Here is a 17,593-nt window from a genome sequence, read left to right as displayed (position 1 = left end):
AGATGTAGGTTGCAAAGTAAAGGGAAGTACAATGGCTGCACTGTACATTAATATAATTAATAACTGCATATTTTGCATACTACATAATTATATTGCTATAAACATAATAGTAAAAAGGCTGATATGGATTAGGTATAGTTAGTATTTCAACATATATGTACTAAAACAAGATGATGTTTATAGATAGAAATATTTATGGTTTAGACTGCATAATAAATATGATGTGAATGACAAATTGATGTTAGAAACATAAATGTTTGTGAAATGTGCGTGATTTATAAACTTGATACGTATGTAAATATCGATAACCATTAATCGGCAATCCTCTTTGTATTTATTTAACTTTACTGATGTTCTGACTTTTAGAAATTTATTTGATTTCAGTTGTGAAGTTAGATAACTTCTCTCCATCTTTTGAGGTGGAAATTGGGTTTTGACATCTGGCAAAACGAGCACCCATAAAACATACACAGATTTAAAAAGAAGCACAACACACCGCTGAAATAATATTGCTAAAAGCTATATTAAATATAGCTTATTAAATATAGCTTTATAACTTTAAGATATCGAATTCATTGAAATGAATGTATCATCTAAAAAAGACAGCAGTGTCTATAATAAATGTGTCTAAATCATCGAGGTGTCTATTGTTTTGTACAGTCACACAGTTATAAAGCTTGACTGACATGGTTCTTTGTCACATTACTGTCTGTGACAGATACATTTAAGTTTGTTTTTCCTCTTTTGATATTAATCAACATTTATTTGTTTTAATAAAGTTTTGTATTAATTAAGTAATTAGTTTATTCATTCATTGGTGCCTGCATTTTTTTGCCCTGTACCCATCCTTGTGCATAATGTGAATTGTCCTATGCCGCATACCATTGGAAATAAATTAAGTTGGATAAACTTAATTCAATTATTTGTTAACAATTTAAGCAATTCATTTAAGTTGGAGAGGCATTCTCTTTTTAGAGTTAAATTGTGTATTTATGCTACACCACCTGATATATATGGTTTAACTGGATGAGTATTTCTTACTTGTACGAGTGCACAATATTTTTTGGCCTATACTATTTTCTCCAAATAAAAAGCACATAAAGCAAAGTGGACAAACATTTAGGTGATTCCCTTTGCTCAAGGGAAACAACACGTTGTCCCATATTATTTATATTCCACTTTGAAAGTGTTAGACACCGACACAACAGGTATAAAGCGTCCAGATCAGATGAAACTGCCAAGATTCAAACTTAGCCTTAGGGTGAGCTCTTTCTTTTTTTTTTAAAAGGAGTTTTCCACCCTCTGAGGTCTATTGTTAACTCTAAATATATCCTCAGAATAAACAAGATGAAGGGAGCCCTCCACAGATTCAGTGATGGGGGTAAAAGACATAAATCGTCTTTTGTCAGAAGAACTAAACCCAATATAATTACACAGACAATGGAGGGACAGATGATACGTGACCCTGCAGCGGAGCAGACCTTTTGCACATTGCCTATTCAGAAAAAAACGGAGCAGGTATGACACACCTACTCCCTCCAGACCTAAAATGGTTTGATAACAAGACGATTCCAAAAACCTGAAATCCTGCTTTTAAACTTCAACTGAATGATAGTTTTTATTCTCTAAATCAAATAAGACGCATTTAGATGAAACGGCTGATTAGCGAGGAGAAAGCATTCATATTCCTTGGAGTTTTTCACGTCTTGTCACTTACCAGCTACAGACTTCTATTGTCGTATGATTGGCACTAGTTTCCAGGTAGGAGGACAACACGAAAGGGAGCAAGTAACATGAGACGCAATATGTTCAAACGTAAAGAGGAGACCTAATTACCACTTGACGACACAATGCACTGCTTTGTGCTGGTCTATCACATAAATCCCAAGAAAACACATCAAGGCTTGTAGTTTGATGGGACAAAATGTGAAAAAGCTCAAGAGACACCCCCTATATCAGGCCCTAAAAAATGGCTTAATCAGGACTTTTTATACATTCTTATTTTTCAACTGAGAACAATACAAATATGACATCTTCTCTAAATGGTATTTATTGTCATAAAACTGCATTTTATCACAGCTTTTGAACTTGACTGGCATTACATGAGTACGAGGCATGTAAACAGTAACTATGGTAGGTGACACAGACCTTTCCTAAAACTATTGATGTTTCAGAGCAAAAGATGCATCGCTTCTGCACCAGCAAGAGAAGACTCGGAGCTTCATTTGTATCCAAAGCAGCGCAGGTGCGGCCCGTAGATGGTCTGATCTATCCAGCGGCGAAATCTGGACACGGCTGTGTACACGCCGGGAAACTTGCCGTTGCCACAGCCATTGCCCCATGAAACCACGCCGTACACCCGGCCCCTGCACACCAGCGGACCACCCGAGTCTCCCTGCAAGGACAAGACCACACCCTCTATCAGTTACGGAGCCACAAAGTCCCCGCAGGGAAAACACCTTCAGACTTCACACAGTGCTAAACCTGTGGGGGGAAAAACTTCAACAAAAGTTCATTAATCCTTTAGCTTGAATGTCTCGGTCCATTAAGGTCAAGTTTATCATATCATCTTCGAATGTAAAATACTATCACATTACCTAATTTGATGCTCCATTCATTTATTGAACAAATGATGAAAAAGGCCAACTTTTCAATAAAGCATGGCTTTTAGTGATCGTATTGAAACTCAAACCCTGTTTCAAAAATCTGATTAACTTTCTGAAAACTTTACTCTTCAAACGGGATTTCAATTAAGTGGAAAGGAAATGGCCCATGGTTTTCAACATCAAATTCAACAGTAGATTTCAAGCATTCGTTTTACTCTGATAATTAAACACACATTGCAAAAAAATCACCAACAGAACTGATTCCATCAGGGGATAAAATCCTTCTGTGTATATTTTATCTTAAGAATAAATCCAACTGGTCTGTGAAGGCCTCAGAGGGAAATCAATCAAGAGACTGATGGCAGCTTTAAAGGGGCTGCAGAGATCCACGGCTCAAGTACACGGCAGCTATCAGTTGTGCACTCTACAAATTGAGCTTTTATAGATGAGTGGAATAGAAAAATTCAATGTCTAATTCACCGTTTACCTCAAGCCTTGTAGAGGAAATATGTGGAAGTCATGTACTCAGGTCAGATGGGACTAAAACAAAACTGTTTGGCATACAATAAATATACAAACGCCTCAACCGACCGAGGAGGTGTCATGCTGTGGGGCTGCAGCTCTTCCACAGGGATAGGGATGCTGTTTAAAGACGATGGAAAGCTCGATGGCGCTAAACAGAGGACACTCCCGGAGGGAAACCTGTTAGAGGGTGCAGAAGACTGTCTGTCGCAGGTCAGGGGCCCTAAACACACAGCCAGAGCTACAACAGAATGGTGCAGATCCAAGCAGATTAATTTTTTATACCGGCCTCATCAAAGTCCAGACCTAAATCTAATTGGGAATCTGGGGCAAATCTTCCTTCAAGGTTAAGCTTTTACTATTCTCAAAACAAGAATGGACAAAAATGCCAGTCTGTAGAAATGCAGAACTGATGGAGATGTACCCTAAAAGACTTGCACCAAGTCAAAACGTGGTTCTACAAAGTATTGACTTAGTGAGCTGAATCCAAATGTGCTCTTCAGATTTTTATTTGTAAGAACAATAAGAAAAAAACATGAATCATTTTCCTCCCACCTCACAAATATGTACTAGTTTATGATGGTCTGTGATGCAAATTCCTAATAAAACACATTGAAGTTTGCACCTGTAAAATGGACAAACGTGAACAAGCCAAAGGGGCGTGAATACTTTTGCAAGTCACAGTGTCTCGTGATTTAAAATCAGTCGCTGTAGTTTACCCCAACTGCTTGAAAGGCCTCCCAGAGCGGTATTAAATTCACAAGGCCTCTGAGCAGGTTTCTTCACAAAGGGAAATTCTGTGCTGACTACTGGTACATCGCATACAGAACGTTGTCTAATTTTCCTCTCACGTTACAGGCGGAGAAAGGAAACATACATTAACGAGCGCAATCAACACCCCATAACACACACCAGCATTTAAGCAGGCTGTTGTTTGCAGCCCTAGAAAAAAGGGCTGCAAAAGAAATTTTTTTTTTCTTAAATTTATGATGAGATTATTAGCTTTGATACAATTTCTGGGATACTTTTCCATTTTCTCTGCAACTATATATATAGAGCATGTCGGCCTAACAGTTCATCATGTGCTGATGTGAGGGACCGTGTCATCTTACTGACAAAGGGATGGACTTCCCCAAAACCGTGTTATGGTTATACCCTAATGTGAGATGATAAAAAAAGATCGGTTGTGCCACCTGATAGACATTGTGAAACAGGAACTGGGAGCTGGAAAAACATATTGCACTGAAAAATAAATTCACGTGTTTTCACGGATCCTGCGTGGCTACACGGGCTGAACGGAGCACCGCCTTACAGCCGCCTATGTTAAACCTTGCATGCGTCTTTTCCTCCGCTCTGGTAGCCGGCGCAGATCATGTTGGCCGTGATGTTGCCGTCGAAGGAGTCGCTGCTGTTGCATCTGGCGGCCGACACAATGGGCACCGTGACCGTCCTGAGCGTGATAGGGACCTGGCCTCCACCCACACTATTGTGGCCCCATCCAGACACCTGACACAGGTGGCCCTCGACCACGCCTGTCCCTTGTCTGGGGAGAGGCGCCAGTGACACAAACCTGTTCAGGACCATAGGGGCACGCAACTGGACAGAAAAGAAGAAAAAAAAAACATGCAGGTGGGCGTAAGGTCAATAGCTTGATTAGCTTTGACACATAGGTCTAAAAAGGATATGAAAAGGGTCTCCAGAAATGTAAATCTCTGCACTACCTTGACGAGCATGATGTCAGCGTTGTTGGTGCTGCTGTTGTACAGGGGGTGAACGACGAGCCTGCGGGGTTTAGCGTACTGCTCTGTGCCCTCGAAGACTTTTACCCTGTAGTCCCCCGCCACGATCATCATCTGATCTGCCCTGAGACACACACACATGTCTTCACTGTAAGGAACATGACATTCACCATGAAACAAACATAATACAACGTACACTACAAGCACAATTATCCAGCAAGAAAGCGTTTAAACTGTTTCATCATTTTATGCATGTTTTTCCAACTCCAGGCGTCGTAAACTTGAATACAGAAGAAGTGATGTGTATTTGTGTGACGAGGGAGGATAGGACCTAAGGAGATCAAAACCGTATATCAATATTGTGAAAAGTCAAAAATTATAGTTTCAGAGGGAGGTAGCACTCTTGAAACTGCCAAAAGTTGGGGCCTGATTAAAGAAGCCATCAATGATTTTGTTACTAATAGTCAACAGGTTCTCAAGAAACATGTTGAGAAAGAAAGATCCAAATTTCTGGCCAAAGATTAGAGAAGAGTTACACATGAAGCCAACAGGGACCCATCCTCCTTTGGTTCTGTCATGTTCTAATCTAGAGCAGCAACCTACCTGGTGAGCCCAGAGTTCGGCGCTCAGCGACATGGCTAAGGTGATGAAGGCTGAAATAGGCCCCAGAAGACTAACCATTAGGACTGAGCCGAGACATATCTGAAGACGGTTTTGTTTTAAAGGCTTCATGCACTGATGAACTAAGAATTAGAGCTGCATATCAGAAAAAAAAACAGGACGTGAGACAATATTGGTGGATGTTGTCAGGATGAATGATTTACAATACATATCTAAATTAGTGAACAGTGTTAATGTATTTCTGCTTTGGTTTCATAGCAAACATAGATAAACATACCATGCATAAAACAAACATCAAAAAGTTGCTTCTAGCCGAAGTCTACTGTTGGGCAAACAACCTAATTGTAGTTTCTTCATGACTTGACCACTTTTCTATCTCTTTACTTTTTAAAACGTGTTTTTGTTGCACTGAACAACAAAATGTCCCTTAATATATTATTGCCATAGAAAACATGGGAGATAAATAATCAACCAACAGGTTTTGCAGTCTTCTCAATATGCATATTGCATACAGCAGCATAGTGACCCATTGCTGTGGTTGGATCAGTGGCTTTAGACACGAGCCGCTAGATGAACCAATCTAGGTTGAAGATGGACTCAAATAAACTGTCAATTTTGTATTTTATTTTGTGGCACTAGTGGCCTTTATTCAACAAAGAAGACAGGGCTCCATGGGCAGGAACTCAAACCCAGGACCACCGCCTCACCGAATGAGGCTTCCGAACCCCAGCGCTGCCACCACACCCCAATGTAATTGTCAATTTTTAGAGGACACTTTCTTCAAGGAGTGGTTAAGGGAAAAGTTTGCAACCTTCCAGAAGAGCCTGATTTTTATGCAGCTCAGTGCTCCATCACACGCTTCAATGTGCTCTACTGTGCGGCTGTCCAGTAAAGGTCTTCAAGATGAAAGAATAAAGACATGGCCTACTTCCTCGTGTTGGAAACTTGACGGCTCTTCTTAAACCAAATATTTATGGTAAAGGACAGTACATCTCTATTTTGATATTAATTTTTTTCTCATGTCAGAAATGTTTACTTGTAAAGTTTTTGAGTCATTCTTCTGACTTTAACCGATAAAAAGAAAGAAGTGAGATGAAAAAATGTCCAGTTTTGATTTGGCTGCACGGTAGTAATTCTGCACGCTTGGAGTTACCCAGTAATTGTGCGCGCACGGATAAAATCCCACCTTTACTTACTCAACTACGTAAGTTTCAAGTTTGTTAAGATTTGTCGTTTAAATGAAATTTTTAAAAGTACAAACTGCGTAATAATGATGCAGAGTATTTCTGTTAGAAATGATTTACAGGAAAATGTGTCAGACTGAGCAGGGGGGTTGACTGCGACTGCAGCTGAAAGGTTTTTGAACAATGGCTTACTGTGAGCTGGCAGGACCGGGTCAGTACAACAGAAATATGGACTTTTTCCAGGAACTAGACAAGATGACACTTCACTGTCACTCTGAGTTTAACACACACAACCACACACACACACACACACACAGATGATGCTGCACCAAGGTCAGCTGACTCGACTGTATCTGTTTGTGTGCAGTTTGACTTCCAAAGGACAATATCGCTGTGACATTACCTGTCTGTACCAGTTTTTTTTTTCTTTGCTCATACAAATGTGTCCCTTTCATACCAAGCGAGGCTCTACACAGCAGCTTCTAGCTAATAGGAAAACTGTAACGTGAATATTTGGCGTCTGCACAAATGCTTCAGAAACAGTTCTGACACAAACTGTCAGCAGGCGTTTTCCTAGTAAAATCAGGGTTTCACTAAAGCCATGTGTGAATGGTTCCTTGCAAACCTTTTCACATTTTGTCACGTTGAAAACACAGATTTTGTTATAATTTAGGAGTATACTATATCATAGACCAACACAAAGCAGTGCATAATTGTGAGGTATATGGAGCACTGTTTCATATTTTTGCACATGGCTCAAAATCAACCTGGAAATATATCTGAATTTCAGATTTAGATCTTGCTACAGGTTGTAAATCAGATAATGCATGAAAAGCTTTGATTGGCCAAGCTTCTGTGGCCTTTAAAATGTTTTCTTTCCAGGTTTCTGCTCATCCGCTCTGACCAGCTTTCCTCTATACCATGACACTACTATAACAATGTTTTACCATGGTGTGTTCGGTGTCAGTTTCCCCAGGTACGTAGCGTTTTGTGTGTAGGTCAATTTTGGTCTCATCTGAAAGAGTTTATTTCCTCAGGAAGCTGAAGCGCTTTCACCTCCCTCACCAGCTGCTCACGAACTTCTACAGGTCAGTGACTTGCTTCACTGTGTGGTTCTGCAGCTGCTCTCAGGAGCCGATCACAGCCGCCCTCTCTGATGGACTTTTACCCCTGCAGACTCCCAAAAACAAAAAGCCATTGTCATTGCAACAGACTCCACTCACCCAAGGCGCATTATTTTTTTTTCTCTCCTCCCGTCTAGAAAAAAGGTTTAGGACTTAAAAAAAAAACGGTCCGACATCGGCCCCAGTCACTTGAGGACACCTTATGGACAGAATGTACGCAGTGTCCTGATTGCGGCTAACCTTTGTTTTGTGTATTACTTCGTGTATTCTTCTTTGTGTATAAATATGTGTGTGATATTCACACTGCCAAGCTGCTAAACTGTTTTTCATTGTGTGAAACAACGACAGTAAATTCTGTTCATTTCTATTTTTTCGGACCAGATCCCCTTCTTTCTTATGTCTGCCAGCATTGCCCGTGGAAAACCTTAACTGGGGCTTCTTATAGTTTTCTACTTACCACTTCTCTACAAAGGCCAGATTGGGGGCGCAAACAACCGGTGTCTTTTTGATAAATTCTCCCACCTGAGCTGTGGATCTCAGCAGCTCCTCCATAGACACCATGAGCTTCTTTCATAATGCCCTCTTGCTAAAATCGTTCATTGATGGGTTTGAAGCTTTGCTGTACATTTCCCATTTTATGGTGATGTTTTAAACTGTATGTCGCCTATTGTTCTCCAACAAACCTCTGATGTCAGGAGTTGGGTTTTGGTTTGTGGCCCAAGGTGCAAGCAAGAACTCGGGAGTAGCATGTTATAGTGAAGAATATTCAATTAAATAACACAAGCAAAGGCTTCCAGGCTGGCAGGGAAAACAGGAAACAGGAGCAGAATAAGATGGTGACCAGAACCAGGTAGCAAAGCAGAGGACCTAACAACTGAGTGTGGCCAGGCTGGATGAATACATAGGGGAGTGAACAGAAGGGAAGATAGGTGAAACATGGAGAGGTAATTAAGCAGAGGGAGAGAAAACAATGCAGATACAGGAGGGAAACAGAAAATAACAGAAATATATGCAGAACGACCAAATTTAACCAGAGGGACCGACTAACCGAACTAAGAACAGATAGGCAGGACAGTAAAGATCGAAGAGAACTACAAATAAACTTCTAACATAAATAATGAATAGAAAATTGACAGAAACAAGAACCTACAGATATTAACATGTACTGAAGAAGTGCAAAAAACAAACAGGCTGCAGGATCCCCAGGGAGCTACAAGAAGTAATCAAACCCCTCGGTTTGATTACCCTGACATCTGAGGCCTTCTTTTTTTATATACGGAGAAAACAAATACGAACAGGTAGACTCTGTTTACCAAGTAGGTGACTTCTGAAATAAATTTGATGCCAATTCAATTCTAATTTCCATCACATAAAATTGGCTATGTGGTATTTGTTTTGGCAGGTGACAGTGATGGTGTTTTATTTCAAAGTGTTCAAAGGGTAGGGAAATATGTATAGTATATCATATATAATGTTGTTAGATAATGGTAGTCAGCTCTAATAGTAATATCGATATTGGAAATCGGATCCAGTTTTTGTATATTGCTTTTTTCAGGCGCTTGCATCAACGCGATGAAGTAGAAACTACACACACAAACCCTACATTCATCTATTGATTCATTTCATATTTGTCCAAGACTCTTGGAAGTTACAGTCTCCCAGAATGAATAAGCATCCTTCAAGCTCACAGTTAGGGATGATTGCTGCTGTTGAACACTCTTACCCGATGTTACAGTGCGCTGCGGTCAGAACCCAGTACCTGTGAACTAGCGATCCCCCACAGAAGTGTTGGCCGCTTGTGCTCTGCAGCGATACCATGTATTTGATGGAGTTTGGTGCGGCGGCGTGACCGCCTATTATGCGGCTCTGCGTGAGCGCCCGGCCTGCGTGGAAACACAAACACAGGGTGCCGACTTAGTTGCGTCACATTTACATTTAGATTTACTGTGAGTTCTTTGCCATTTTTGTTGGGAAATTCCTTTTTTTTTTTTTGAGCAATTGCTCTAAGCCTGTCCTTTTCAGCTGGATCAGCAGTGAATAATCAACAAAAGCTGCGCGGTTAGAACGCTATAACAGAGTCTTAAGCCCAGCTTTAAAACAGTGCTCCTTCAGTGAGTATAAAGAATATGTGACCGTAGAGTTCCTCCTAATCTCCTTCCCTCCAGGTTGATTTACCCAGCCTTAGAATTGGTACATTTCAGTCATATGGGGGACCTCTGTGTAATAAAGGTAATAAAAAGCCGCCTTCCTGAGTCACCACTTCACTCTAGCTGCAGAAATATTACAGCAGGGACTCTCCTGCCAGCCTTATGTAACTACTAAACCAAAGAGCTCTGACCTCAGGCTGCACAATCACCGACAGAGGAGAAGTGAGGATCGTTTCTTGCAACTACTCAGCATGATGGGAGGGAACAATTATATACTCTCAGAATTAGTCATATCCATCACACCTTATAATTTATGACATTTCTTTCATTCAGCTAGGTTTTAACATCATTAAAGGAAGCTTTTTTTTTTGCGACTCTGTAATGTACTCTGTGTTTCTGACTTTTTTTCACACATATCTGCATCTTACAGGTTGGAAGGTTTCCTTCTGGTTTTTTGGTTTCCTCGGGTTCTGCATAGGTTAGAGGTCTGAAGTCATGCTTTGCCATTTAAAGACGTTAAAGCAGCCCGGTCCCAGAAAAACGCACAGAACCCCATAAACTCTGAGAAACAGGCAGCATTTTCCAAGGTAAGGAGCATCAAAATGTTGCCATCAAATATTAAGAGTGATTCACCTAGTATACTAACAGGATAAAGAAAGCATGAAAAATCCCAAGCCTTACTCATTTATTCGTTGTCTTCCTCTTTTCCAAGGTCAGGCAATGAGGATAACAGTTCTAGGAGATAAATCTAGGTGTCCCTCTCCCCAGCAACCCTCCCAAAGTTACTGTTGATTCCAAAGAATCCCAACACTGTAAGGTCCTCCTACACATTTTGAGTCTGTCTCAGGGTCTCCTCCCGGAGGGACAAGGCCGAATAACCTCAGGTCTTTCTTCTTCACGACAGATTGGAGCAGCGCTTGGGTTACAGCAGAGGAGCCCGAAGTCTGTCTCTCCATCTCCCGCTCCATCCTGCCTTCACTCACAAACAAGACTCAGTGATGCTTTAACTCCTCTGCTGGGGGTAGAGATTGACCCAAAAATAATAAGAATTTGTTTTGTTAATAATCACGCTAAAGTCTATTTCTCAACGATTTATCATAGTTTTATTGGAGACCTTGTTAGACTAAGAAACAAACAAATAGAAAATGAATGTGTCATGACTTCCACCATAGTGATACAGGACAAAATGAAAGTCTCTCCAGCATTCCAACATCTACAGTATGTTAGGATGCTATTTGTGGACTTCATGGGTTTGAAATTTGACAAATGTGTACTAAATAGATCTAAACTTGAGAAAATCGATTAGATTTTGTGGAATATCAAGTACTTTCACATCACTGAAGAATGTGTTTTTATTTTGATGCAATTTGAATAGTGTGTGTATATAAGGATTGAGGGCGTGGAATTCACTGCAAGCGTTTAATTGCGTTAACACTGATGCTCTTTTACATGGAAGGAGTCGACCATACATAAAAAAAAACTCATTGACAGTTTAATATAAAATTGTGACTAATCATGGATTTTCTTCAAACACATTTCTAATTGAGTCAAATAATATAATTTATATCAGATAAATAATACCACTGTTTCGTTTAATTAAGAAGTTTGTTTCTGCAGAGCTGACAAGATAACAAATATGTGTTAAATTGTGGGTCGACCATAAAATTAATGTGTGTCAAAGTGAATTTTGATTTTGCTGTATTTGGGGATGTTATCGGGGCCTTAAATGGATCAATAAAATAATACCTGCTTTCTCTGCTACTCCATTACTTTTCAGATTAGATAATATGCAGTCCTAAGCATTTTCTCAAAATCTTCACAGGAGTCCTCAAATGAAAGTAATGTTCCAGCTTTTCACCTTGGAAATAGAGGTGCTCCTTCCGTTTCTCAATGCATCTTTCTCCCCGCATCAGGGCATTGCGTTGTGCATGCAGGAAATGTTTGCAGAAAACTGACTGATGCAGAGCAAATGTGATCACAAAAAATTCGGAAATTTTATTTTGAATTCAATAAAAACAAAAATTGTTTATCCCAAATGTTAAATGGAGTATTCCAAATAATTATCCCTAATTGTTAGCTTGTATTAATGAAATAGATGCAATAAATTGTTTCTTCTAAATATATATTGAGCATTCCAATTTCATAAGACTATAAAATCAAAAAGTAAAGGTACTCACTGTGGGCCGAGGTTAGATCCAGGATCAGAGCACAAACACACATGACCAGGTTCATCATAATCCAGGCAAGGATGTTACTCTAGACTCAGCCTAGGAATACCTGAACCACTGCAGCAAGGCAAGCAGTGTCCTCTCTGTTGGCCCAGAGTGCTCATTCCTTCTTCTCTGGTAACAGCGGAAAAGATTTTAATCATCTTTATCCTTAGGTGTCCTGTAAAAAAAAAAACCAAAAAAAAAAAAACAAGGTCATTCCAGGGACTGGGTGAGATGAGGCGGGGAAAAAAGAAAAAGCAACAAAGTTCACATTCAGAAAAGTCTTTATTATCAGAACTGTCTGTCCTCTGACCCGCCGGACTTGTTAAAAGGCCTTACGTTGTTACCATAGCAACAAAGAAGGTACTGTGTCCGGGCCGGTTCATCCACTCCCCATCAGCAGACTAGGTTTCATCATCCAGGATTATCCCTGCTGAAATGTCTTTGTGTGTGTGTGTGTGTGTGTGTGTGTGTGTGTGTGTGTGTGTGTGTGTGTGTGTGTGTAGTTCTGCGTATTTCATGTGGTTTGTGGTGGTTGCTTGCGGTGGAAATGACACAGAGGTACTCTACACACCAGTGTCTCTTCCTCACTCGTCCAACATTACTGAATCTATGTCAGCTATGATAGAAAAAACTTACTATCAGCCTGACGGCCACAGCGACAATGATGATGATGAGCCATCTGGCAAGTCAACATCATCCACAGTGGGAGGGTTCGGGAGGAGGTCGCCTGACCTCCTCTTGTCCCCCAATTACAGCCGGCTGAATAATTGATGTTTTACCCAGAAAAAGGGAAAGACGGATTTGTGTAGCCTTCCACTGTCAGGTGTTTCCCATGTCGGGGCTACTGTGACCTGAAGCTGCAAGTTAATAATTTTCCAAAAGGCAACAGTAATGTGGTGAAAATGACATTCCAAAATCTTTTTTTAGGAACTTTTTATTTTCTAGAAATATAATATTCATTTAAATGTCATATTGTATTTTTGAACTGACTGTATTTGAACTCAACCCTGAACATGGTGGTGGTAGCATCATGCTGTGGTGATGCGTTTCTTCAGCAGGGGCTGGGAAGCCAGTCAGAGTTGATTCAATTCAATTCATTTTTATTTATATAGCGGCAATTCATGAAACATGTCGTCTCAAGGCACTTTACAAAGTCAAATTCAATCAGATTATACAGATTGGGTCAGATTATACAGATTGGTCAAAAATGTCCTATATAAGGAAACCAGTTGATTGCATCAAAGTCCCAACAAGCAGCGTTCACTCCTAAAGAAGCGTAGAGCCACAGGGAGAGTCGTCTGCATTGTCCATGGCTTTGAAGCAATCCCTCATACTGAGCAAGCAGGAAGCGACAGTGGAAAGAAAAAACACCCATTAGCGGGAAGGAAAAAACTCCAGCAGAACCGGGCTCAGTATGAACGGTCATCTGCCTCGACCGACTGGGGTTACAGAAGACAGAACAGAGACACAACAAGACAGACAAAAAAGCACAGAAGCACACATTGATCCAGTAATCTGTTCTACATTAGATGGTAGTAGCGTGTGAGCCGTCTTCTCTGGATGATGTCACAGTTAACAGAACGCCAGACCAGGTGTACCTACTATGAAGAAAAAAGAGAGAGCAAAAAGTTAAAAGCTGAAATGACAACAGTCATTTCAATGCAATGCAATGCAAAACTGGAGAACAGTAGAAATCAGTAGAGTGAGAAAAATAGATCCTGATGTCCTCCAGTAGCCTAAACCTATAGCAGCATAACTATAGAGGTAGCTCAGGGTAACATGAGCCACTCTAACTATAAGCTTTGTCAAAAAAAGGAAAGTTTTAAGATTAGTCTTAAAAGTAGACAGGGTGTCTGCCTCACGGACCAAAACTGGGAGTTGGTTCCACAGGAGAGGAGCCTGATAGCTAAAGGATCTGCCTCCCATTCTACTTTTAGAGACTCTAGGAACCACCAGCAGACCTGCGGTCTGAGAGCGAAGTGCTCTGTTAGGAACATACGGGGTAATCAGAGCTCTGATACATGATGGAGCTTGATTATTAAGGGCTTTATACGTTAGAAGAAGAATTTTAAATTATATTATTGATTTAACAGGAAGCCAATGAAGGGAAGCTAAAATTGGAGAAATATGATCCCTCTTGTTGATTTTCATCAGAACTCTTGCTGCAGCATTTTGGATCAGCTGAAGGCTTTGAACTGCATTTTGTGGACTTCCTGATAGTAAAGAATTACAATAGTCCAGCCTTGAAGTAACAAATGCATGGATGATGGCAAAAAATAAACAGACAGCAGGATCTACAGAGAATGTTGCAGATCGAACCACATCTACGTTCTGAAATGGGCCGGGAAAATTCAGACCTAAAGCAAATGAAGATTCTGTTGCAGGCCGCATAAGTGACAGACTCTTTCTATTCAGTCTGACCAAGCTTAAGCTATTTTGTGAAGAACGGGCAAAAGATTTCGGCTAATTTTTTTTAAATGTAAAAAAGAAAAACTTCACATGTAGAAAATGAGAAAACCATAAGTTTACTCAATGTGCTAGTCCCTACTGAAGGAAAGCCTCCCTTCAGCACCATGCTTCCACCTCCATGCTTTTTTAATATATTATATCAGGGGTCTTCAACAGGGGGTCCGCGACCCCTAGGGGGTCCGCGGAGGTACTGCATGGGGGTCGAGAAAGTTTTGATTGATTAGACATTTTTTTTATATCCCCCCCCTACAATTTTTTTCCATTAATTGAAATGTCTTTAAATAAACATTAACATGAATTCAACACACTGTAGTAAACAGATAAATGGAGGCAGAAGATGTCTTTCAGTCATCAATGCACACATTCAGCGACACACAGGAGCTCTTTCAAGCTGGGCACCGTTTCATTCACAACACCTGTCCCATCAATGTCAGTTATGTTAATAGTTCAGTATTGTATGCAATATAACAGGTATGTTTATGCATGCCAGTGGCACTAACAAGCATCACTTATTTTCCTTTTCACATTTATGTTTTAAAAATGTCCATTTAAAAAGCTTTTATGCATGATTACATGCAATTGACAGACATTGTTGAGCTTGGCAGGTATCAGTTTATTGTGTTATGTTATGTTTATAAATGGCAGTGGCATGGCCACCCTACTCACTGTGCCTCACACATGTTTAAAATAAAAATATGAATATATGAACCTGTGTATTATTTGAGTATCTTAGTATTGAATGCACAAGGTACATTTACACATGGCACTATAGGACCAGTTTGATATAACACAATTTTATACAATATATATAATTAGGGGGTCCCCGCTCCATCTCGCCATCAGTTTGGGGGTCCTTGGCCTGGAAAACGTTGAAGACCCATGTATTATATTATACGTATTCTATTTTTAAACCCCATTTTTTTCCCATACTGACCCAAAAATTTAATTTCTTCCACAGGTCTGCAGATTTGAAGGCCAGATTTGTGGAGCACACGACTAATAGTTATCGCTGGCTTCTTGTATTGTTTTTCTGATCAATGCTCTTCCTGTCCATTCTCTCAGTTTAAGTGGAAATGCACAACTCGCATTTCAGATTTTATTTTGAAAACTTTTTTGAAAACCGCGTGTTATTTTCATTGCACTTCTCAATTCTGAATTTTATGTTGGTCCGTCAAATGAAATCCCAGAGAAACACATGCACGTTTGTGGCTGCAACTTAAACAAAGGTGTAAAGGGGCTTAGGTAATTGTGCAAAGCACTATTGTCTATTCTGCTTGAATGTGTCCCACAAAATTATCAAGACCAAACTTACCAGTGACGCCAGGCAGGGGCCAGTGTCTTTTCATGGGACCACAGAGTCAAAAAACCAACAAAAAAACCAACAAAAAAACAGGGAAATATTTGGTTGTTTAATATATTAAGTGAGCCACAGAGCCAAAGCGTGACTTGCAACCCTGGACCTGCAGGTTGCAGATCCTTAATCCAGAAGATGAAAACTGTGATATGATCTCAATACAGTTGAGGCTAAAAGTAAACATTTTTTTTTTTAATCCTTTTCAATGTGAAACATTAAAGGTAAAAAAATAAAATTGTTCCAAGGGACCAGTCAGGCCAACTCACTTCATCATTTAGTATCATGTCTTCAGTAGAGGGGCCAGGACCAGTTCTACGTGGGCACCTGTCTAGAACCACCCATACTTTCAGGCTCAGAGTTTTGTTCAAGGCCTCTGCCTCATTCCCTGAGTAACAAACACACCGGCAACAAAGGCACACTGTTTGCCACAGCAACTTTGCACCCGAGGGAAAGCTGAGCATGCTATCACCTTCCAAAGGTGGAATGACACCTTGGGGACAGCTGATTGTATGTAGGCTAGGAGTTGCAAACCAAACACCCGTATAGGCGCAGACTCCTTATGGAAATAAATGACAGGGACCTCTCCCCGGGTCCCTGTCCCTGTGGAGGAGTGAGCTGTTACATTTGAGTGCATAACAGCGGGACCAGGGTTAAATCATGATTTGATTCGTTCTTTATCTTAGATACGATCATCGTTTGATCACGAGTCAACGTGAGAGAGGCTCGGAAGGTTTGCTCTCCGGCCAGTTTTACAGGAATACCGGGGAGAGAAGAAAAGAAAAGCCTTTCCTGGTTTCGAGAAAAGAATGACTGCAATCATTTTCTGCCACATCTCAGGTTGACTGAACACTAGAGGGCTCTTTATAACATCGCTGGATATAAAAAAACAACATGTCGAACAAGTGTAGGTTATCGTTGCTCTGGCCGGTTGGGTTTCATGTCTGCAAAGATTCACTCTATCTGCAACGCTGAACAATAAGGTGAAGCTGCGAGAACAAAGGCCCCCGAAGAAAAAGCTGTAATAAAAGAGAAGGATGAAGTGTTTTTTTTTCTTCTAGTACTGGGTCAGACTCTCTCCTTTCTGAATGTGACAGAGACATTAATAATGGTGAGGGATAATAAGAGGGACAGGCTTGTTTGGAGTATAAAAGAGCCCTTAGGCTTGTCCTGCTGTGTGGGAATGTATTAGTATATGTCGAAGCTGGAAATTTGGTGGATTCTGACGCGACTGTTGATAAGGTGAGCCGACTATTTACATCGATGGCAGATTTAGATTTACAAGGGTTTTTCATTCAAAGTTCAAAAGGTTGCTGTTTGACAGGAAATGAGGCGGGTATCTCTCGATGATAAGACAATGTAAAAGGAGAATCAGTCATGATATACGTAATTTACCTTTTTTCTTTATCTAAAACGTTTTGTGTTAAAGATTTTTTATTTTTTTTACACCTGTTAAGGTGTGCAGAAGATGAACTTCTCTCTCTCTTGCTCTCCTGCCCTTTGGTGTAGTGCTGAGGTTAATTTCAGCACAGGAAGCTTCCCACTTGTACCCTTTCCATCTTTCTAAATATTGATGAGATGTTTGTGATCCATACCACAGTTTACTAGCTGGTGCCA

General features: G+C 40.4%; 2 protein-coding genes across 5 annotated transcripts in view; one reads left to right on the top strand and one right to left on the bottom strand.

The window, feature by feature from the left end:
• Positions 1-1,680: 1,680 nt before the first annotated feature.
• Positions 1,681-12,750, bottom strand: LOC105931694 (trypsin). 4 transcript variants are annotated; one of them, XM_036151657.1, is made up of 6 exons: positions 12,728-12,750; positions 12,121-12,331; positions 9,520-9,679; positions 4,850-4,991; positions 4,458-4,724; positions 1,681-2,395 (listed from the first exon to the last, which is right to left on the bottom strand). In XM_036151657.1, the coding sequence occupies exons 2-6, from the start codon at positions 12,176-12,178 to the stop codon at positions 2,222-2,224; spliced, it is 801 nt and encodes a 266-aa protein (XP_036007550.1). In that variant the 5' UTR covers positions 12,179-12,331; positions 12,728-12,750; the 3' UTR covers positions 1,681-2,221. The 4 variants fall into 4 exon arrangements, with proteins under 4 accessions (XP_036007550.1, XP_036007554.1, XP_036007551.1 ...); XM_036151661.1 differs by having other exon boundaries at positions 9,556-9,679; XM_036151658.1 differs by lacking the exon at positions 12,728-12,750 and adding an exon at positions 12,425-12,528.
• A 4,367-nt stretch (positions 12,751-17,117) lies between these two features.
• LOC105924837 (trypsin) overlaps positions 17,118-17,593 on the top strand; it is a 10,793-nt gene continuing 10,317 nt past the window's right edge. The window contains exon 1 of the mRNA XM_036152010.1: positions 17,118-17,218. The gene's annotated coding sequence lies outside the window, so the exon portion shown is untranslated. The remainder of the gene's footprint in view (positions 17,219-17,593) is intronic.

The sequence above is a fragment of the Fundulus heteroclitus genome, chromosome 20, assembly GCF_011125445.2.
Source record: "Fundulus heteroclitus isolate FHET01 chromosome 20, MU-UCD_Fhet_4.1, whole genome shotgun sequence".
Lineage (NCBI taxonomy): Eukaryota > Metazoa > Chordata > Actinopteri > Cyprinodontiformes > Fundulidae > Fundulus > Fundulus heteroclitus.
The sequence above is the reverse complement of the archived record's forward strand: the minus strand, read 5'-3'. Positions and strand labels throughout refer to the sequence as shown.